The sequence below is a fragment of the Calypte anna genome, chromosome 1 (assembly GCF_003957555.1).
Source record: "Calypte anna isolate BGI_N300 chromosome 1, bCalAnn1_v1.p, whole genome shotgun sequence".
Taxonomy (NCBI): domain Eukaryota; kingdom Metazoa; phylum Chordata; class Aves; order Apodiformes; family Trochilidae; genus Calypte; species Calypte anna.
This window is the reverse complement of record NC_044244.1, coordinates 60,909,191-60,929,702: the sequence shown is the minus strand read 5'-3', so window position 1 is coordinate 60,929,702 and position 20,512 is coordinate 60,909,191. Positions and strand designations below refer to the sequence as shown.

The 20,512-nt window shown below is 39.6% G+C and overlaps 1 protein-coding gene across 4 annotated transcripts in view; it reads left to right on the top strand.

The window, feature by feature from the left end:
• The window catches only part of BICD1 (BICD cargo adaptor 1), a 160,047-nt gene that overhangs the window by 72,543 nt on the left and 66,992 nt on the right, over nt 1–20,512 (top strand). For all 4 annotated transcript variants that reach the window (XM_030453150.1, XM_030453175.1, XM_030453158.1 and 1 more), the window contains exon 2: nt 12,135–12,347. In XM_030453150.1, coding sequence (XP_030309010.1) covers nt 12,135–12,347 — 213 coding nt within the window. The remainder of the gene's footprint in view (nt 1–12,134; nt 12,348–20,512) is intronic.

Below are 20,512 nucleotides of genomic sequence, written 5' to 3'. Positions count from 1 at the left end.
GGTCCAACCATTAATCTAGCACTGCCAGTCCCACCAGTTCCCCAAATTCCATAGTATGCAGTAGTACTCAGAGGAGTGCCAGACCATCTACCTTCTTATGCAGCCTCATGGGCAAGACAAGTCCCTCTTCTCATTAGTAGACCTCATACTTAGCAGCATATGATAAACTTCTTTTCCCACCCTTTTTACTTTGGCTGAATAAATAACCAGGGGATTTTTGGTGTGTATTTTGGATTTGTTTGTTTTTTTCATCTTCTTGCCGTATACAAAATGAATTAAAACTCCCTAAGGATTACTGTGGGAGCAGTGTGTGGCAGTCCCATTCTTTGAGTATCACTTTTTTTTATATAGTATTAAGTAGGCAAGCTGTTGTTGCTGTAACGTGATTATCAGTACCAGCATATGCCTTAAAATCACACTTGCTCTGGAGGAATGAGATTATCCAGCTGCAATAGTATTGTGTGAAACAGGTGTGTGTGCACTGCATTGATCAGTGCAAATGGAAGCATGGAGTTCCTCATGGCAAATCCGTGGCTGGTAACACTCTAAACTTTCCTTTGACAATAAATAAGAGATCTGTAATTTTGTCTTCTTGTTTTTGAAAGGCATGCTTTCATTTAGAGACTGTTCCAATTTAAATTTTTTAGGAGATTTTATAAATGCCCAAAGCTGCTGAAATGCCTGAATCATCTTTCTCCTTTTAAACCTTTGGTTTATAAATTATTTTTCCAGGAGATGGTCTGCTGTGTGCTCCCCCTCCCCCCAAAACTGAAATACTCCAGCTCCAGGAACTGGAACATGAAGTACTTTTCCTTAAACTCTATGGTCTAAGCTACTTGTGCTAAGCCAAGCTCTGGCTGCCCCATGCTGATATTAAGTACGTCATGTGTAGTCACAGGGAGAGATTATATTCTTATTAGTCACCTATGGAGTAGTCAAAACTGCTGTGCTGATGATTCACAGAAAGGAATGCAGAAAATAGGAATGTAAGTTAAATACAGTTAGAATCACAATGGTCTTTTTTTTGGTCACCTTCATTTTTAGACTCGTGTTGAAGATACCTAAGCAAATGACTAGAAATAAGTCATAGGTCTTTCAAGGGTATGCTTCATGGGAGGTGGGGTGCATACCTGCTGTTCCAGTGTATTGTAGGGCAGGTATGCCCTTCCCTTAATCATAACATAAGTTAGTTTTGAAGAGGTTCTTAAAAGTGATCTTGTCTATCCCCTGCTTGAAGCTCAAAGTTAGGTGTTTTCCCAAGCTCTTGTCCCACACAAGTTTGGAAAGACTCTAAGGATGGGGATAACTGCACTACTTTGGGCCCTTATTTTGGTGCTGTGCTACCCTCAGGATGGATTTCTTTTTATCTTGGGAGAACTTTATCAGTTTCAGATTGTGACCATGGTCACTTTGCACCTGTGAGAAGCATCTGCCTGCCTTTTCTATCCTGCTTCAGGCACCAGAAGAATTCAAGGTCTCCCTTTCCTTAACTTTTCTGACTTGTGCTGGACAAACCCAGTTCTCTTAGTCTCTTCCTGTGTACCAAATGCTCCAGATTCCCAAACATCTTAGCCTTAGACCTACCTTAATCCAGGAAGTAGAACATGTATTTTGGCATGAAACGTCTCAAACTCCAAGCATTAGTGAATGTTAGGATTAATCCAAGTCAGCTCTCTCCCCAACAGAGGTCAGCTGTAGAGATGTACAGGTTTTTTCTCTAGGAAGCCTTTCAGGCACTCCCAGCATTGACACTCACTTTGCCTTCCTGACTGCTGCTGTTCCTGGGCTGCTGGTTTCACAGAGCTATTGATAATGAGCTTTAAATCAAGCCCTTTGCTGTGCTTGTAAAGTCAGGTCTCTCCTTCCACTCCTATGCATTCCTTGTGCATTTAGTAACATGCTTTTGATTTACTATTTGATCAGCCAGGACTGCAAAAGCCTTCTGCAACACTTTAGAGCCATCTTTAGCTCCTACTTCCCCAAATAGCATCCTGCTGGATGGCTCCTGGTGTGGGCTTTTACCTGTGCTGGGTGTGAATCTCCTGAAAAGTCCATTGGAATCCTGTTAGCTTGGCAGGTCTGTCCTTGGGCCATATTCCAAGCAGGGCAATGAAAAACTAGTTACAGCCAGTTTGGTGTTTTCTGTCACAGAGATGGAGCTGCTATGCTCACCCTGCGGGGCAGAGAGAGCAAAGGCATCAAAAGAGACGCTTCGTTTTGAGTGACAGGTAACCTCCCTCTTTTTTCCCATTTCTTTTACAAAAACTGTAGAAACCAGCCTCTTGAGAGGCTCAAGAAAAGGTTCAAAGAGGATTGCACATTGTTGGAAAAAATTAGCATGTATCAGGTTGTTAGTTTTTCTGTCTGCACATGCTTATTGTAGCCAGTTCTCTTCTTCCCTGCATTAGGGTACCCCATCTAGCTGGTGCCTCATGGAGGCAAGCCCCAAAGACAATGTTCTGAAAACGTTTGAGAGACACAAAGAAGAACAGAGCAGATCCTTATGCTTGTCTATAGCTGTCTGTTCAATGATAAGATACCTTTGCTTTGATTATTTGAAACTTTACCATAGCTCCAAAAAATATTTTAAAGGAGGCAGCATTTTTTTTTCCTTCTCTGTGAAATTGTGGAGACCAGAAATATCCATTTCAGCTTATCAATTTTTCTGTTTGTATGACACAGAGGAGTGTTTAAAACATAACAATCTCTGTCCCAGGGTAACATTTTACAGTGCTTTGAAAACAAGAGTGTGCCTGTATTACTTGTTTTCGTGCTCTTAGAGAAGAAAATCCTTCATTTAGCTGCTTGGCAAAAATACTAAATACTGCCACTCACCATATACTCAGGGCTTGTAGTTTAAGTCTCTCCTTTTTTTAATTGAAAGAAAATAGTGTAAGATATTAAAATAGATCTAAATAAAATAGTTTTATTGCTTCCATGATGTATGGAAATGTAATTGAGTGAGTTTTAGCAGAAGAATAGAAGAATAGAAGTGTCCTTCTAATTTAAGACAAAATCTCAGAATCCTTCCTGAAATGTGACCCAGCTAGTTTAAAGCTTTTAGGAGATTCATTAAGCAGATAACCTACATGTGCATAAGTAGTTCTGAAAATTGGCACAAACCTAGTATTATGACAATCAAATCATAGTTTTCTACTTATTATTTTACATTTGTTGAGGCACGCTCCATATATCTGCAGCAGATACTGGTACAGAATTTTTCCATTGCTTTTTTATTTTAATGTGCAAAGAGCATTATCTCCTAAGAAGCAGCTTTCTCTTTTTTTGCTTCATCCAACTTCACTGTTTGAGATGCATCTGTGCCTAGAATATGTCCTTACTTCTTATTTCTTCCCTTCTCTTCCAGAAAAGACATTCTGGGCATGCAGCCTTTGCTTCCTCATATGTGGCTCTGAGATAGTCCTAATCTGATGTGATGAAAGACTTTTTCCTTCTTCTCCTGTGTTCTTTCCAGCTTTACAACTGAAGATAATCTTTCCCTATACAGTATTGCCCTCAAAACAGTCTTTTCATTATTCACTACCAACATGGCTTTGCTCAGACCATTCCTTAAATGCATTTTACCAGTTCTCTCATTATGGAATGTGAATTTACATATGGGGAACTAATGTGAAATAACTAAAGTGACCTGGCAGGCAAACAATTCTTAAAGAATTGGATTTTGGCACACATTTTTTGCAGCTTTATTCAAGCAAGTGTGGGAGAAGGCATTGCAATTACCTCTGTCATTTTATAGTAAGAAAAAAAGAAAAGCAGTCAGAAAAGGAAAAAACTGATCCATTAAGTTTAACTAAAACTTATGGCATATTACTATTTACTGCAAAGGTAAAAGCTTCTGTGGAAGGTATGTTCCATCTCAGACTTCAGAAACATTTTGTTTTAGAAAAACATGTATCTCTGACAGCCTGCCATGTTTGTTCTAGTAGTGCTTGTATTGGTTTTAATTAGAATTTTGTAATAGCTGGAGGTTGGCCTGATAGTAATGTGAGCTCATGTAAACACCAATATAGACATTGGTGCAATTTTTAAAGCCAAATTGTGGTTCGTTAATAATGTGTGAATTATTTTGCTTATAGAAATAATTTAATTATTTGCTATAATAATTTTGAACAGAGCTGCTTTAAAATTACCAGCGTGAACCTAATTAGGTGCCTTGTAGATCAGTGGTGCTCTTTGTTACAAGCTTCCCCTTTCTTGTGCTTTCTGTGCCTGGAGGGAATGCTCAGGGCAGGGAATTTAAATCCTCATCTAGAGTGCTGTTGAAGGCAATTAAATTGTCATCCTTATTCACTCTCCCTTTTACTGGTTTGCTAAGGGACAGTGGAGGTTAATATTGAATGTTCATTTTCATGGTAGTGCTTTCTTCTTTTTTGTCTATAAATATTTCCTAACCATGGCGTTTAGGAATAGTTTTGTTCCTTATTTATAAAAAATCAGCATGGTTGCCTGAAGCCTCACACTGTGGCATAGTGATTGAAACCAGCACAGTATGTACTGGGACTGCAGAAGCAGGGCCATGTCTGTAGCCAAATTGAATGTAAATGCTCATTTCCCCCAGTACTTTCTGAAGGCTCTGCTGATTAGCATCTGATATATGAATTTCATCAGGTCTGTTGACACTGTAGAGATCTACTGAGAACAAACAGAAGACATTTACATTGTGCAGGCTTTATCCAAAGCTTCTCTGGGGGAAAGGACTAGGAATTGTTTACATTTGTCCTACTGTTCTGCATCTGTAAATGGCCTCAGTGTGACTTAGGTTTTTCATGTATCTGGTGTCCTCAGTATTGCTGGCATAGATAAAACCTCTAGCACGTTGGTTTGCACATTTTTTGTAGCTTAAATCACTCATGCAGATATTAATATACATGACTTTACTATGCACCAGCATTTGCATTTTTATTGAGTCAGGGTGATTGAGTAAGCTGGTATTTGCAAATAAAGTTAAATGCTTTTTTCCTTGAGGAAGTAATCAAATAGCTTTTTCAAGTAACATTAATAGATTTATCATAGTTCTCTATATTGTGCTCACAGCTACAGCATATTGCATCTCAGATCGTCACTGGGTGTGTTGTAGCAGCCCTTTTCACCATGTAGCAGATGTTGTCCTCTATGTTTTTCAAATGGGAAGTTGAGGAACAATACCCTTAAGGTCATATCAAGTGTCTGTAGCAAAGCATGGATTAAAACCGACTGTCCTTGAAAGTTTAATTTCCACCTTTTTCAGAAGGCAGACCAATTTCATGAAAACAAATGATGAAACCCTCATTTGTCAGTTTGAGTACAAAGCATTTAGCATTTTTTCTCCAAGGTGGCTCTCACGAAGTGAATGGCATGTTGTTACATGAAATAAAAAAATAAAATTAAAAACCAACAACAACACAACAACAAAGCAACAAAAAACCAAAATAAACCCATGAAACACAAATGCACAAAAATCCTGTTTATGTGGCACAGAGTGTAAAACTAATCATCTTGAGTCTGGAAATTATTAAATGACCAGTACTTAGTTGCTTGGGTACCACTGAATTTTGGTCAGTTATCTCATAGTCATTTTGACTAGGAGACTAGTTAATCCTAGGATCTATCTGTGTTTGCTATTCTGAAAGAGGAACTGATGATAGGATCCAGCATCTTTTGATCTTTTACCAGTCTGCAGGAGAGTTCAGTATCTTGCTTTCTTGAATTCAGGAGGAGTCGGTCTAATGGGACACTTCTATAGCTGTAAAAGAACAGACTGTGTTCAGCTGTCAACCCCAAAGTGCATGGTCTAGTTTTCTTGCTTGTGTATGTGCATGCTGATTCAGGCTGTGTTCCCAATCTGTTTCTAAATTTTCAATCTGCTTCCCTGCATGGTCTGTCCATCACACATGCATGCAATGCCTATTAAATTCCTTCTTCTTTAATTAGTCTGACTAAACGTGCATCTGTCTGTGTTTTGAAAAATGCCTATTATTTGCATTCAAAGCCTTTCATCACTTCAGTATGGGTTTCCAAAGAAAGCCTGTTGACCTCTCTCAGCCATCCTAAATCACCATCAGGAGGTCATGTCAACTACATGAAGACTTAATTTAAATTTTGAATAAATCATAGAATCATAGAATCATAGAACTGGCTGGGTTGGAAGGGACCTCAGAGATCATCAAGTCCAACCCTTGATCCACTCCCGCTGCAGTTCCCAGCCCATGGCACTCAGTGCCACATCCAGTCTCTTTGGAAATATCTCCAGACACGGAGAATCCACTACTTCCCTGGGCAGCCCATTCCAATGGCTGATCACCCTCTCCACAAAGAAATTCTTTCTCATCTCCAACCTAAACCTCCCCTGGCACAATTTGAGACCTTTTGTGCCCTCTTGTCTTGCTGAGAGTTGCCTGGGAAAAGAGCCCAACCCCCCCCTGGCTCCAACCTCCTTTCAGGGAGTTGTAGAGAGTGATGAGGTCTCCCCTGAGCCTCCTCTTCTCCAGCCTCAACACCCCCAGCTCCCTCAGCCCTTCCTCACAGCACTTGTGCTGGATCCCTTCACAGCCTCCTTGCTCTTCTCTGGACCTGCTCCAGCACCTCGATCTCCTTCCTGAACTTCCTGAGGGGTCCAGAACTGGACACAGTAAACCACATCTAGCTCCTCCTGTTACAGGCCTTCTTATAGTCTGGGTTCAAATAATTCAGTCAGATGTTAATTTAAATAATGTTAGAAGCATAAAACTTCCCCACTTTTTAAGAAAACAGATATAATGTGGCTGGGACCCATCAGTCTCTTCTGCAAGGGCATTTTTTTGTAGTTCTCACTACATCACTTCCAGGAACCAGAAGGTTTAGATTCAGTGCTGCCTCCTGTGTTCTTCAAGAATCAAACACAGACCCTGAGCAACCTGCATACCCAAAGCATGAGGGAACAGGGAATGACAAAGGGATCAGAACTGAGCATTTGCCACAGGGAGAGGGATCCCCAGTTAGGCTGAAAGTTAGGCTGAAACACCTCCTTATCCCTGGAGATGTTTAAGGAGAGACTGGATGTGGCACTTAGTGCCGTGGTCTAGCCCATGTGGTGGTGTTAGGTCATAGGCTGGTCTGGATGATCTCAGAGGTCCTTCCCAACCTCAGGGATTCTTGGGGTGCTGTCTTGGATTTACTAGCGAAGAAACTGCTACGAGCAGGTTCATTTCAGCAGTGTTTGGGTGATCAGGGTATAAAATATGGGAGGTAAGTTAAGGAAATAGTATGGGGTGGTTCCCTTTAGACACATCTTACAGGGGGCAGGTTTGTACCAGTTGGTTTTGAGGGAAAGGATGGAACCTGCACAGCCACTCACTCCACGCCCTGCTCAGCTGTGTCTAAAAGGGGATTTCCTTGCAGACCCATGTCTGCCACTGCTGGCTCCTTAGCAGAAGAATGCAAGAGAATGCTGAGCTTTGTTTAATGAATTGTGAAGAAAGGAAAATAAAATAAAATAGTAAGTTTAATAAATAAATATATACATTCTCTTATTTGAAAGAGAGACACAAAATTAGAAGTGACCAAGGGAATATTGACTAATAAAAAGACCTTCAAGTTTTGCCACAAAATACTGTCCCTGACATTAACCCCAATTAGGCAACTCTAGTAAAAAGGTTTCCATTTCTGGTGCCATGCCGACATTTGCCTAGGAAATACACAACCTAACTTCTATAATAATTATAATCCCAAACTTCATTTCCTCTGCTTTTGTGTTAGGGGTGTGGAGGTAACCAATACATAATACATTCCATTTTACAGCAAGTTAGCATCTGGAAAAGGTAATATTTTGAACAAGTTTGACGGTGTTGCATTATGTATCAGAAAAACTACATTAAGTGTCAAAGCTATAAAGGTAGGATGCCTGGTTGTCCTGATAGCAGTCAGGTCTTGTTTTATTGCTTATTAATTATCACAGACTAGAAGAGTGAGTTTCTGTGCAAACACTCAAGAATTCCTGCCCCAGGAAGTGGCTAGTAAAATAAAACCAAAATTAAGAAATAGCATTCTTTATTACCTGCTTATGTTTTGAGTTCATCTTATGCATAAGTGGTGCTTTAAACTGCACCTAGACTAGACATCTAGCTTCTCTTTTTTTCCTTTGAGAAAAAAGTTTCAAATGCAGTTTTCATTTTATAGATATCACTTAATGTCATTTACTGCACATTACTTTTTCATAGCAGTTTATATTTGTCCTATAAATATTCCTGTATCTTTTTGGAACAGTCATATTTTTCTATTGGTCTTTTACAAATCTGTGCTCATTTTGCTCACTGCATTATTTCTTTCATGCTAGATTGCTTCTGACACTGGAATTTCCATCTGGGGTCATTTAGAGTTCAGTGGCAAATATCTTTTTCCTCCAAGTGACACCTTTCTCCATGACCCAGCTGTCATCTTCCCTGTGCACAGTTTCTGCTGCCATCATACACTCAAACGTGTACTGGTCATTATTTTCTCACTCTCAAAGTTAAAATTTTTAAGACACCCCTAAATATCATAATACTGTTATACAATGCTTGGGTCTCAGAATATATAGAGTGTGCTCAATAGTATCTTGTTACTCAGATTTTGTGAGCAATTTATAAGTAAAGTATCTCCTAACTCAGTCTATACCATCCTTTCAAGAAAATTCTTGAGCAAAGTGATGGGACTAGTATAATGGGAAATTTGGACTGGTTTCTCTTAAGGAACTTTTCTTAGCTTTTTTGCCATGCTGGGAAGGTGTTTTTCAAGGGAAGAGAAGCCATAAAGGGCTATACAGCTGCCTCCTTGCTCCCCCAAATCTAGATTTGAATTTGGATGATGTGCTTTGTCAGAAGATTTCTGCAATGTGATTGCTGAAAGTATGAGCCACCAAGGGACCGTGAACCAAACTATATATCTGCACTCTGAATATCTGACGAAAGTATTGATATCTTTCTCCAAAGGTGAGCACCAGGAATATCTGCTCTGTGTTGGCAGGGTTCTTCTTTGTCTCCCTTGGAGTCATGTGGTAACAAAGGAAAGATACTTCCCCAGTCAGGCTTCCATAGCAGGCTGATATTTTCCCTTTTCCATTTACCTGCTGCCAATGCCCCAGCTCTCACATATAAATGCCTGTGCTTGTGACAAATGCTCCTACAATTTGTAACTCATCCTCTACTGGCTCTTAGCAATGTGGATTTCCCAGCTCCTGAGGGTATTTGGACTCTTTCCTGTCCAACATATTCAGGAGGTAATTGTGAAGGCTGAAGAGGAGGTCTGTTCCAGCTCTCCCAGGCTGCAGCATGTTCACATTGTTGGCTGAGCATGGTGTTTGTGCAACGTGGTGGTCTGAGGTGTACGATCACATCCAGGCTTGGAAAACTGTGATTCTTGGAAGACAAGTGTGATGCCTCTTAGAAAGGTAGTTGACCTGAACATTTTTTCAGGTGATAAACTCCTTACACTGTTGGGATGGCTTCAGTGAAGTAAGTGAGCAAATTTAATAGAAATATCATGGAAAGTTTATAAGGTTTTATAAAGAAATAGATAAATTAATTAAATTGTGGATGCCCTCTCCCTGGAAGCATTCAGTACCAGACTAGATGGGGCTTTGAGCAACCCGGTCTGGTGGGAAGTGTCCTTGACAGGAAGGTTGGAACTAGATGATCTTTAAGGTCCATTCCAACCCAAGCTATTTTACAGTTCTATGAAATTATTAAAACGTGAAATTAAAATAGAACAAATAACTGTCTGTCAGCTGAAAAATATTGATATATGGCTTAAGTAAAAGTGGTCAGTCTCACAGAAGGCCTTAAGTGGGTACATCTGGAAAGTTTAAAATTTTGATGTCCTATACAAACCCTGAAATACAGAAGCAGGACTGTTTTTTTGTTTTTTAATGAAGAGGCATCTGATGTCCCTCACCTTGTTGCATGGATTTTCATAACTTTCATTGATATGGAAAGAGAACTACCCTTCCTTACTTTTCTTCCCCTGAATTCTAACATATTGGCAGCAGCTTAAGAAAGAAAAATAATCATATGATACACACGTAAGTTACAATTTGGTTTCATAGGAAAAAATGTTTGAAATATATTCTCTGACATTTTCTGTAGACTTAGGTACAAGGAAATATTAGTAACCAGTAATTTTATGGTAGGCTATGCACCCTTCCAAGAGTTTGTATTCATGACCATCCTCAAATATCACACATGTTCAAATGCACCTTCAAAATACATTAAGGAAAAGATAGGATGTACCTGGAACGCAAAAATACTGTGTACTTGTATTTACCCATAGTGCTTTAACTAGAGCTCTCTGGTAGAGAAGGCTCCAGCTTACTTCTTCATGAGCTTCTCTATCCTTGTCAGTCCAATTTGCTGTGTTCTGATTTCTCCCCTGGACATATGGCCTTTACGCTTGTCTTGCTGGGTCTTTATTAGACTGCTGCTTTTTCTTCACCTTCAAATTAGGAACAGTGAGCCATTGAATATAACTATATAGAATAAGTTATAATTTATTAGCAGTGTTCCTGAGACAGTCTTCTTAGGATCACAGATACAGCGAACAGTTTCATTAAATTGAATTTCTTGTTATTTGGAAGATCCTCTCGGGCAAGTTGCTGATGCTTGCTATTTCAGTAACTTGCACTCTTTAGAGAAGACAGCTGGGTTAATACATTATTGAATATTTTTAGAATCCTTTAGTGCTGAGTTCACAGGATTCTGTAAGTGAACTAGACTTAAAAGCTAAAAAGTTTTTGAACAGGCTTTTGCTTTGAAGTTTTTAAGGGACTGCTTCAGTCCTAGTGCCAGCAAAACTTAGAATGTGTTCTAAAAGACTGTGAGTAGCAACAGTAAATCAATGGATTCCATTTGCCACGTAGTTCTTATTGATGGGAAGGTAAAGGAAGCCACTGCTTACAGTGGGTGCAAATGTACAGTCTGCTTTGTGGTTTCATAGGACTGTGTACAGATTAGGCTTTTGGGGAGAATTTCCTACTGAAAGAATATATATTGCTATGAGTTATATCTGTCTTTCCTATATTGGGGAGAGAAACTAGCAGTCATGGTCTTCCAAACAAACTTTCTTTGAATTAAGATATATGAAAGAGCTCTTGCCCAGATTACGCTAAATGTTAACATTGGAGGCCTTCCTTTTGGCTTTTTCCAGAATTAGACCATGTCATTTATAACCAAGTGTCTTTTTCTAAAGGTAATCCAAACAAAACAGGTTAAGCTTTTATGGTTTTAATATTTTATTACTATTTTTGCTTTACTTTCATGTTATTACATTATTTTTTACACTGTTGTATTATTGCAAGTTTTTCCCTTCTGTCTTTAATAGTTTTTACTGTTATACTTTGTATTTCCTTTCTTCCAGGGCATTTTGTAGCTATTCAAAATAACATCAGAAATTGTCAGTGAGAAATACTGCATTATTAAACTGACCACTCAACCAGTAATAAGAAGAGGACCACTGAAAATTACCTATATGATTAGAAACTTCTTGAATATTTAAATAGTTTATTTTTAGGGGAAGCAGATAACACTGAGTACAAATTAAATGAGGGGGTTGTCAAACTCTGTGTTTAGCTTATCAGCAGTGTAGATGTCCACTGCTTGATGATGCATAAATTTACAGTCCATAAAAATACCTAACTTTTATCTTTCTTACAAGTTATGGGAAAATTTTTCTATACCATGAAGCCACCTCTTACAATAAATGAATGTTGAAAACGGAAAGCAAATTAGAAATATTTGTCAGCTCTTTATGCTCTTTAAAATGAAAAAAACTTCATGTTTATTTTGCAGAACTAGAGAAAAAAGGAGCTGACGAATTATTAGCTGGCCTCATGGTGGAGAATTAAACATTGGCGCTAATTAATGGACAGTTAGCAGAGCACCATCTTGCTCTCAGTGGAGGGCACCTGGATGGGGGCCATAAATCTGTAACACAAATAAGAACAGCTTCAAGATGCTTCATTTCAGCTAAATGAGATGGTGGGAAGCTGCTAAGGCAGTAGTTACTAGGTCAGGGTTTGGGACTCGGAGGTCCATTTCGTTCCTGCTGGCTATGCAGCTGCTCATTACTGCTAATCACTTTCCTAGGGCTTCAGTAGTTTTATAACATGCACTGTTTTCCTCTTGCAGGCCTTTGGACAGTCCTTCTCCATTCACCGAAAAGTGGCTGAAGATGGTGAAACACGTGAGGAGACTCTCCTGCAGGAGTCTGCATCAAAAGAAGCTTATTACCTGGGGAAGATTCTGGAGATGCAGAACGAGCTGAAGCAGAGCAGGGCAGTGGTCACCAATGTTCAGGCAGAGAATGAGAGACTCACTGCAATCGTCCAAGACTTGAAAGAGGTAAAGGAGGGTGTGAAGGGAGCAAGGGGGAAAATTTTCTCTCAGTGTCATAGATGGTGTGGATCCAAGTAATGAAAATACTACAAGAAGTAAAAAAAAAACTCACCTACTCATCAGTGATCATCCCAGAAACTACCTGGCTTGAGAGGCCTGTGGTTTGGAAAGGAAAAAACAACATGACTTATAAACATAATTTTTGTTTCTAAACAACAACAAAGCCCCCCCTCTACAAATATAATACAGCCTTATTCAGGAATCTATAACTTCCCAGATACTCAGTATTTTGCATTGTATTTTAAAGCACCTGCATGCTTGTGAATTTTACATAAGCACTTTCTGAACAATTCTGATCTTTGTGTAACTGCTCTCTCAACATTCACATAATTTCTGGATTGGCTATTAGTAGGTAAAGTTTTCATCAGTTTTCTTCTCCTGTAGAGAAAAAGGAAGGCAAATGAAGTTATTTGCCACATGGGACACAGTGATTATTGTTTAATTTCAATGGAAAAATTAGTAGTATTTAATAATTTGATACCTGGGAGTTCAGAGATAATTTTTTCACTTACTATTGTTTCCATATCTCACTTAGTGCTCATTTAGATTGCTCATCTACCCTTTCTAGTTAGTTGGCAAGATCTAAGTAACAAGTGATAGAACCAGATGAGATGGCCTCAAGTTTTGCCAGGGGAGGTTTAGGTTGAGTAGTAGGAAAAATTTCTTCACTGAAAGGATTGTCAGGGATTGGAAGAGGCTGCCCAAGGAAGTGGTGGAGTCACCATCCCTGGAGGGGATTTAAAAGACCTGTAGGTGGAGTGCTTAGGGACATGGTTTAGTGGTGGACTTGACAGTGCTGGGTTAGTGGGTGGACTCAGTGATCTTAAAAGTCTTTTCCAACCAATATAATTCTATGTAGCACAGCTCAACACAAGACCATACATGAGAAGAAGATGACTCTTTCATTCAGTTTTGCTAGCAAGTCGGCTCTTGCTGACTTTCTCATATACACTCCTTAAGATGCACGTGTCTGGCCATGCTGGCCAGCACAAACTGAGATGAAATGGAAGATAAGAGACCCCAATCACATGGAAGTAACACCACATCTTCCCTACTTTCCTCAAGAATGCTTGTACTTAAGTCCCCTCCTCACTTTCCAACTGCTGGAAAAGATCTTTCCTGGGTGATTCTGCAAAATGCTAATTTCATGTGAATTTAACAAATTAATAGAGATTGTTTTCTGTAGCTGAGTGGAACAGCATCCTCTTACCCAACAGAAACAGCTGGGATAAGGTCTCCCTGGGATCAAGTCCTTCTCTCCTACTGAACATCCTTACTGCACTAGACTCGCCCATAATGCAAGTCATTTTTCAGTAAGAAGTAAATGTATTCTTAAGATCCAAATAAAATAGATGTCTGTAATTGCTGTTGTGGTGGTTAAAAAAAAAAAAATCAAGTTTATCTCTACTCAGGCTAAAATAATTTCCTAAAAGATTCTCTGGTAGCAGGCAGCCAGCTGCTGCTGAAGCAACCTAACCATTCGGTTAAAGCCTGCAGGCAAGCGGAATCCTAATGACATTCAGTCACAAATGAGCAACCAAGTTAGAGAAAATACAAATAGGTCTTTTTACTCAGTTCCTTTCTCTGGACTCTCCTTGGGATTCCTTCAAATGCAAACCTCCCTTCCATTTTATATCACGATTATTGATCTGTAAGTTAATCAGGAGGCCGTCTCAGTACCTTTCCTCCACAGAATATTGATTGGCCTCATCTCTTTGAAGATAATAGTAACCCCTGTGTGTGACCAGCTGCAATTATTTCCTGTTCTGATGCTAAACAGAAACAAGCCCTAGTAGTTAATTAAAGTGCAGGAAGAGAATTTACTTGAAAAAAAAATAAGGCTGATAAACTGTTATTGTGAAGATGGTGTCAGACCCCAAGTATAAAGTTCTTGACTATGCTGAATTTTATTTCATGGAACTACAATCTATGTATTTAAACATAAAGGGGATTACTGCAGTCAGTTCATTACCAAGCTTACACTAGAAACTATTATGATTAATTACTTGGATATAGTAAGAGAGAGGGTGACTGACACTTGTGTCAGGCTCTTATGGATCTTGTCACACAGAATTACTAGTATTTCACCTTGTGCTCAAAGGAGTCTCACCCTTCTGCCCAGCTCTGTATACCTTGTTCCAAACATATAAATCCTAAGACAGTGATGTCCAAGTGCCTACAGAAATGAAATGCCCTTCTACTGTAAGTACTTATGAACATTGTCTACTTGGTTCTGGGTACTGCTGGTAGGAAAAGGCAGACTTAGCTTACTACAAATCTTGACAACCACTAAGATGAACACCCCCCCCATTCTTTATATGAAATGTCTGGAACGTTTTGGAGTAAGGACAGTTGTTAGAAGATTCTAACACAGGTAAATTAGATTTACTTTCAATTAGAAAGTAATTTGCTCTTTTCAAATATACTCCTTAACCAGTATATTTGAAAATCTAGCTAGAGGGGAAAACAGAGTGGAAGAGAAAAGGATGGTCTTTATGTTAGCCACTGTACTGAGCCATGTAAAGTAGATTCTGGTGCAAGTTATTTGACTGTGTCCTGTCTCTTACCTTCCCTGGCTCTCCCCTTTCCCCCCAAGAGAATATACAACTTTATAGCTGTTTTTTAAATTTTATGATGCTATCTTATAAGCTAAACCAAAAAGTAATCATTCCCTTCAGACTTCATATAAAAGGTTTGGAAAACTGCTTTGTGGTTCTGGAAATGGCATTTTTTGCATAGGCAACAGAAATTCACAGTACTTTATCTGTGCACTCAGTCCTTTATGATACTGAAGAGTGATAGCTAGGTTTTCAAAAAGTGGCCCCTCTTATTGGTAACAGACCTTGAAATAACTAAGTCAGTGCTCTTCCATTCTGTAGCCTGTCAAGGGAGTTCCTTTCCAAATAGGTTTTGCTTTTTGAATTTGAACAGAAATCTATAGTCACATGAATGTGTATGAGCATTTTGTGAGCTGTCAGAACACACTCGCATGAATGCTGATGGCTTTTAGGGATCTTGGGAATTCCATAGTCACAGAGTAAAAAAATGTATGTGTTTTTTGCAAGGATTAACCATATGGTCACACCTAACATGGGCGGGGCAGTTTGACCTGAATCCCTTTTGCTATGAAAGGAAGGTATCAGGTTCAGGTCTCTGGAAATTATGCATTTCAGTCTGAGAAAGCAAACAAACTGATTTCAATGCTCATCACTAGAAAAAGACATATTTTTTAAGAACTTAAGTATTTATTTCACACTGATGCTGAAGGGTGAATGAAGAATCCCTGCACAGAAATGGCTTTCTAGATTCATGTTTAAATGATCAAAAGAGTGAAACAGCAGCGTTATTTTTAATGTAATAAAACCCCTAGAGTTTTGGATAGGAATATTATTAACAATCATAAGTATAATAAAATACTTTTTGGGAGGCAGATAGCTCATTTCATTCCTTTTCTGCACCAAGCTCTCACACAAGGGATGTAGAACATTAGGTGGAAATTCTTAAAATTTTTCTAATCTGAACCAGGAAAAACACTGATTTTAGAAGTGAGGCCAGAGATACAATTTTTAGTAGAGGCCAGATTTGAAGCATGTTATGAATCACTGAGTTTATGGTACGTGGCCTGTCCATATGCTTGCTAGCTCAATTTATCCCTTTTAAACCACCTGACTACATAATAAATATTAAGGAAAAAAATTGCAATATTTTTTCATTTTCTGATTCTCCAGAGTTTGTTTTTTCCTGTTTAAAAATGCTGTTTACTCACAGCTGGGACATGAGTGGCTGGTTCTCCCATTTTCCATTGAAAAATCTGTCCTTACAGTAGTGATAAGTACTTCATATATGGATGAAGAAGATTAAATCACTGGTCTGAGAAAGTGATAACTGACAGAGGGGGTTATGCAAGCAGAAATGATGCAGCTCTGAAGCTGGAGCAGAAAGTTCTTGTGGTAAGTTCATAGTCATCCTTCACAAGGAGAGTGAGTGCCTTGGAGATGGGCATCTGACTCAAAAGAAGCAGAAGAACATGACACAAAGAAGGGAAGCAGGTGAACTGTAGAAAGTGGGAAGTGAAAGGTGACAGAATGGTTTGAGATTTGACTAGGATTAGGAGTTGTACAAAGTGGGTAGATGCATGGGTAGAAGAGGCTGGCAGATATGGATCAGGTCTTTGTTCCCAACAAGACTAGTGAAAAGGAGGATGAGTAACAAAGTTGGGAAGCAAAGGGTTAATAGTCCGTGCTACTGAATGTCACTGCAGCAGCTGCTCAGCTTGCAGAAAGAAATTCACACCTGGGTACCTGCACTCTGAGGATAAAACAGATGAACAGAGAAGTTTATGTGATGGCAATGTTAATGGGATGTGGCAACACACCTGGGCTTCCAGAGGACAAAAGCAGGGATGAAGGCAGTGGAAAACTGGGTTGGGAGAAAACTATAAGTTGGTGAGAGATTATGTGCTCAAAGCAGCTGAAAAAAAATATCTAAGGTGAAGTTGTGCAGCTCTGCTGCCCTTGAAATCAATAGATAAACTTTCATTCACTTAAGCTGTACAAAGATCTTGTATAATTGGGAAATATATGGGTGTGATGGCTTGGGCTGTTTTAGAGGGGATCCTATATATGGTGCAAAGCATGATCACTTCTCCTCAGTGAATAATTATAAGTTTCATTGCTAGGTATGACCATTTCAGAAATCCAGCCTCATACTAGAGTGGCCTAATCTGTAATATGTAAATACATGAGAAATGGAAAAAATTTAGACATTGTGTTTGAGTTGACCTTTATCTTAAAAATACTAAGAACTTGCATTTCTCTACTGAATACACCTTCAAAAATTTCCTAATTGACTATTTCCTACTTAGAAATTCTTATTCAGAAGAGTTGAGTTCTCTCATTTTTGGTAATTCTGAATAAAGCCTAAAAACTTCAAAAACGAACACGTATCTAGCTAATGCCCACACCAATTTCATGTTCTTGTTTTGTTGCCCTAGGGTTAGACTATAACACGATTTGGTTACGTAGTGCTTCCCAATTAATACAGGATGCAGCTATGTCCAAAACTGAGATCCTAAACACATTCTATTGTCATCTACTGCTGGCAGCTTCTACAGTCATCAGGTGCCTTAGTTTCCACCTGTAAAACCTTCTGCCCATCTAATGGTCTGTTTCCAGATACATTCAGGAGCACCTCTGGCTTAGATTGAGGTCTGTTACTATTGTCTACTCTTACTCTATTGACTGTAGCTCTGGGTGCTACTGGGCTTCTCTAAAGAGATGTTTCCCTAGCAGACATCATTACCTGGTGATGTCGTTCTCCTCTCTGGTTCTCTGATTGTGGCAAGATTTTGGGTTCAAATTTCTTCTCTATCTGAGGGATTATGAACCTGTTTTTCCCTTTGAAGAAAAGTGCCCTAGCAGTCTGTTGCCCAGCTCTTCCTTCCTTCAGATGAAGCTGTTCCATTTTGTTGGGAGATAGAATTTTGTGGGTCAGAGAGAGTGAGCAAGCTCACAAGAATGATTGTAGCCTAAAGGCTGAGCCACCCAGCAGGGAATAGAGAACGAGTTCTAGTCCCTATTTCAATTAATGTTTAATAAGAAATACTTAAACATTAATTGGGGCAGAGACCAGGACCTCAGCCTCTCCTCTGTGGGGTGAGAGCCCTCAGCAAAGGCTGCTTCCATCCCTCAGAGCTTGGTCTTTGGCCCACAACTCCCATATCTGTGGCTAGTGGTTGAACTGCTGACCTCCAGGTTACCAAGTCAGGTAACTTTCTTCAAGTCTGTGTTGAAGAAAAATACGGAAACAAAAAGTCCAGGAGAAGAATTGCTGCCATGAACCACATGCCTGTGGGAATCACATTCTGGCAGCCTGGATATAGTGACAAGCTCTCTTAGAGTGAGCTCTTATCAGTGTTCTAGCTTGCTTCCCCTCTTAGTTGTCCAATATTTCTCATGCACAGAATACAAAACCAGTCAGTGTGCTTTGAGAGTTATCCTTGTCAGTGAGGTGATTTAAATGGCTGTGACAATGCTTACAACATCCTTCATGATCTTACCTGCTCCCTTATGGTGGTGTCCTCTGCTTCCCACCAGCCTTTAACCCCTGCTGTGTTTTTTCTTTCTGACACTGACACTTGCAATGTCATTCACATTGTGTTCATAGAATCATAGAATCCTTTTGGCTGGAAAAGCTTTTAAGATCTTCAAGTCCAAGCATTAACCTAGCACTGCCAAGTCCACCCACTAAACCATGCACCACCAAGTACTACATATACAGATCTTCTAGATACTTCCAGGGGTGGTGACTCCCACCGCTTCCTTGTACAGCCTGTTCCAGTGCTTGACAACTTGATGAAGAAAAGCTCATCTTATCAGTCTGTTTCTTATGCCATCATCTAAATCTGGTCACTTGAGACTGATGTGGGCCAAGGTGTAATCCCTCTGTAAGAGGTCCACTGCAGAGCTTCTGCTCACCCGCAATGAAGGGAGTGTGCAGATGGGTTTGGTGACAATTGTCATCATTGGCTGAGATGGGAAAAAACAGCAGCAGACCACGCTGAAGTGTAAAGCCTGACTTTGTGGCACAGGGCAGTCTGCAGGATACAAAACTGTGGAGGTTGTCATCAATGGGTGTTAGCTGACAAAACTGCTCAACTAGTTTTCATGTGGTTTTTACAGTGGATTTGTGAGGGTTTTATTTTGTGGAGTTAGATACATATGCTTGTTAAATGGTTTTCTCTGTCCTGTGCATTTGCTTTCCCTTTTATGATAACTTTACTTCTGAAAAGAAACAAAATTACTTTCTTTATGACTTGGAAAGAGCAAAAAAAGAGCAAGCTGCGACTTGCAGTCCTTCAAATCTCTCCTCATGCTGTGAAAGCAATAGATATTCTAGTAGCCTGATACTGTTTGCTAAAGAACTTCAAGTACAGGCAGCAAGACCTTTCCTATGTAGACAGCTTCTGATTTCCCTTATTAAGAGAGAAATATTTACTTTTATACATCTGCCATTTGGCCTCATCTACTACTTAGTTACCACCAAACACTTTCTTGAGGTTCTTGTTTCATGCATTGGCCAACAGACCACTCATTCCTGTAGGTGAAACCAAAAGTGGCAGTGGCAAGATTCACCCTTGTATTTCCTGAAATACGGTTTTTAATCCTGAATTGCTATAATCCTATAATTGCTCACAAAATGATTGTATTTCCAAGATCATACACCTCATAAGTGCCAACTGTAATAGAATGGGAAGGTCCATGGTGTAGAACAAACCCATTTTGTTGTGGCATTTTTTTCTCAGTGTAATCTTCATCTCCTTGTTCTGCTGTTCTTGCCCTCAGATACACTTATAAGCTACCAAAAGCGGCTTTGGGTTGGTTGTGTTTCCGGTTAATGAGCCTGGAACAAATGACTTAGGATTCAAACTTGTGATCTGACACATGCATGACACTGTTTTCTTTGGCAAGGTTCAGGCATTTAGCTCTGCTGTGAATAACAGAGTCAAACAATGGACAGTAGGGAGGTCAAAAAAAGGACGGGCGGCATGATGGAGCATAACCAAGGGACTGTTGCATAAATAGAGTGCCTTATTATAAGCACCCAGATTCCCACCTCCTTCTTTCAGAAAGAGTCCTTTGCAAGGCCTCAAATAGAAAATAAAAGAGGGTGTACTTTCCGCTGTGTTCTGTAATCTCTGGGCAGTAAGTAATCAAAACAGGATCTGGCAGTGCTTGTTCTTACATAAGATCTGTGAAATAATGACCCCTTATTTGTGCTGAGGTAATGTGTCAGAGCCCTTTATGCACCCTACTGTACAAGGTATTCTATGAGAATGTGCTGAGAGGACAGCTTGTGGACACCAGAGACATACCTGGGTTTAAACAAGAGTGAGATAAATGTCATGGAGGACAGGGCCATCAGTGCTGCCTGTGCCTGAAGACCCCAGACCCAGCTCAGAAAGTTCCTCAACCCCATGATGCAGGAGGCTGGGCTGGGATGCCATGCCAGGTTAAGCATCATCATGTAACATCCCTATTTATCAGGTATCACACACCCATGAGTGTTGGACTAGCAGCTTTCTGAACTTGCAAGAATTTTAGTTCTGTGCA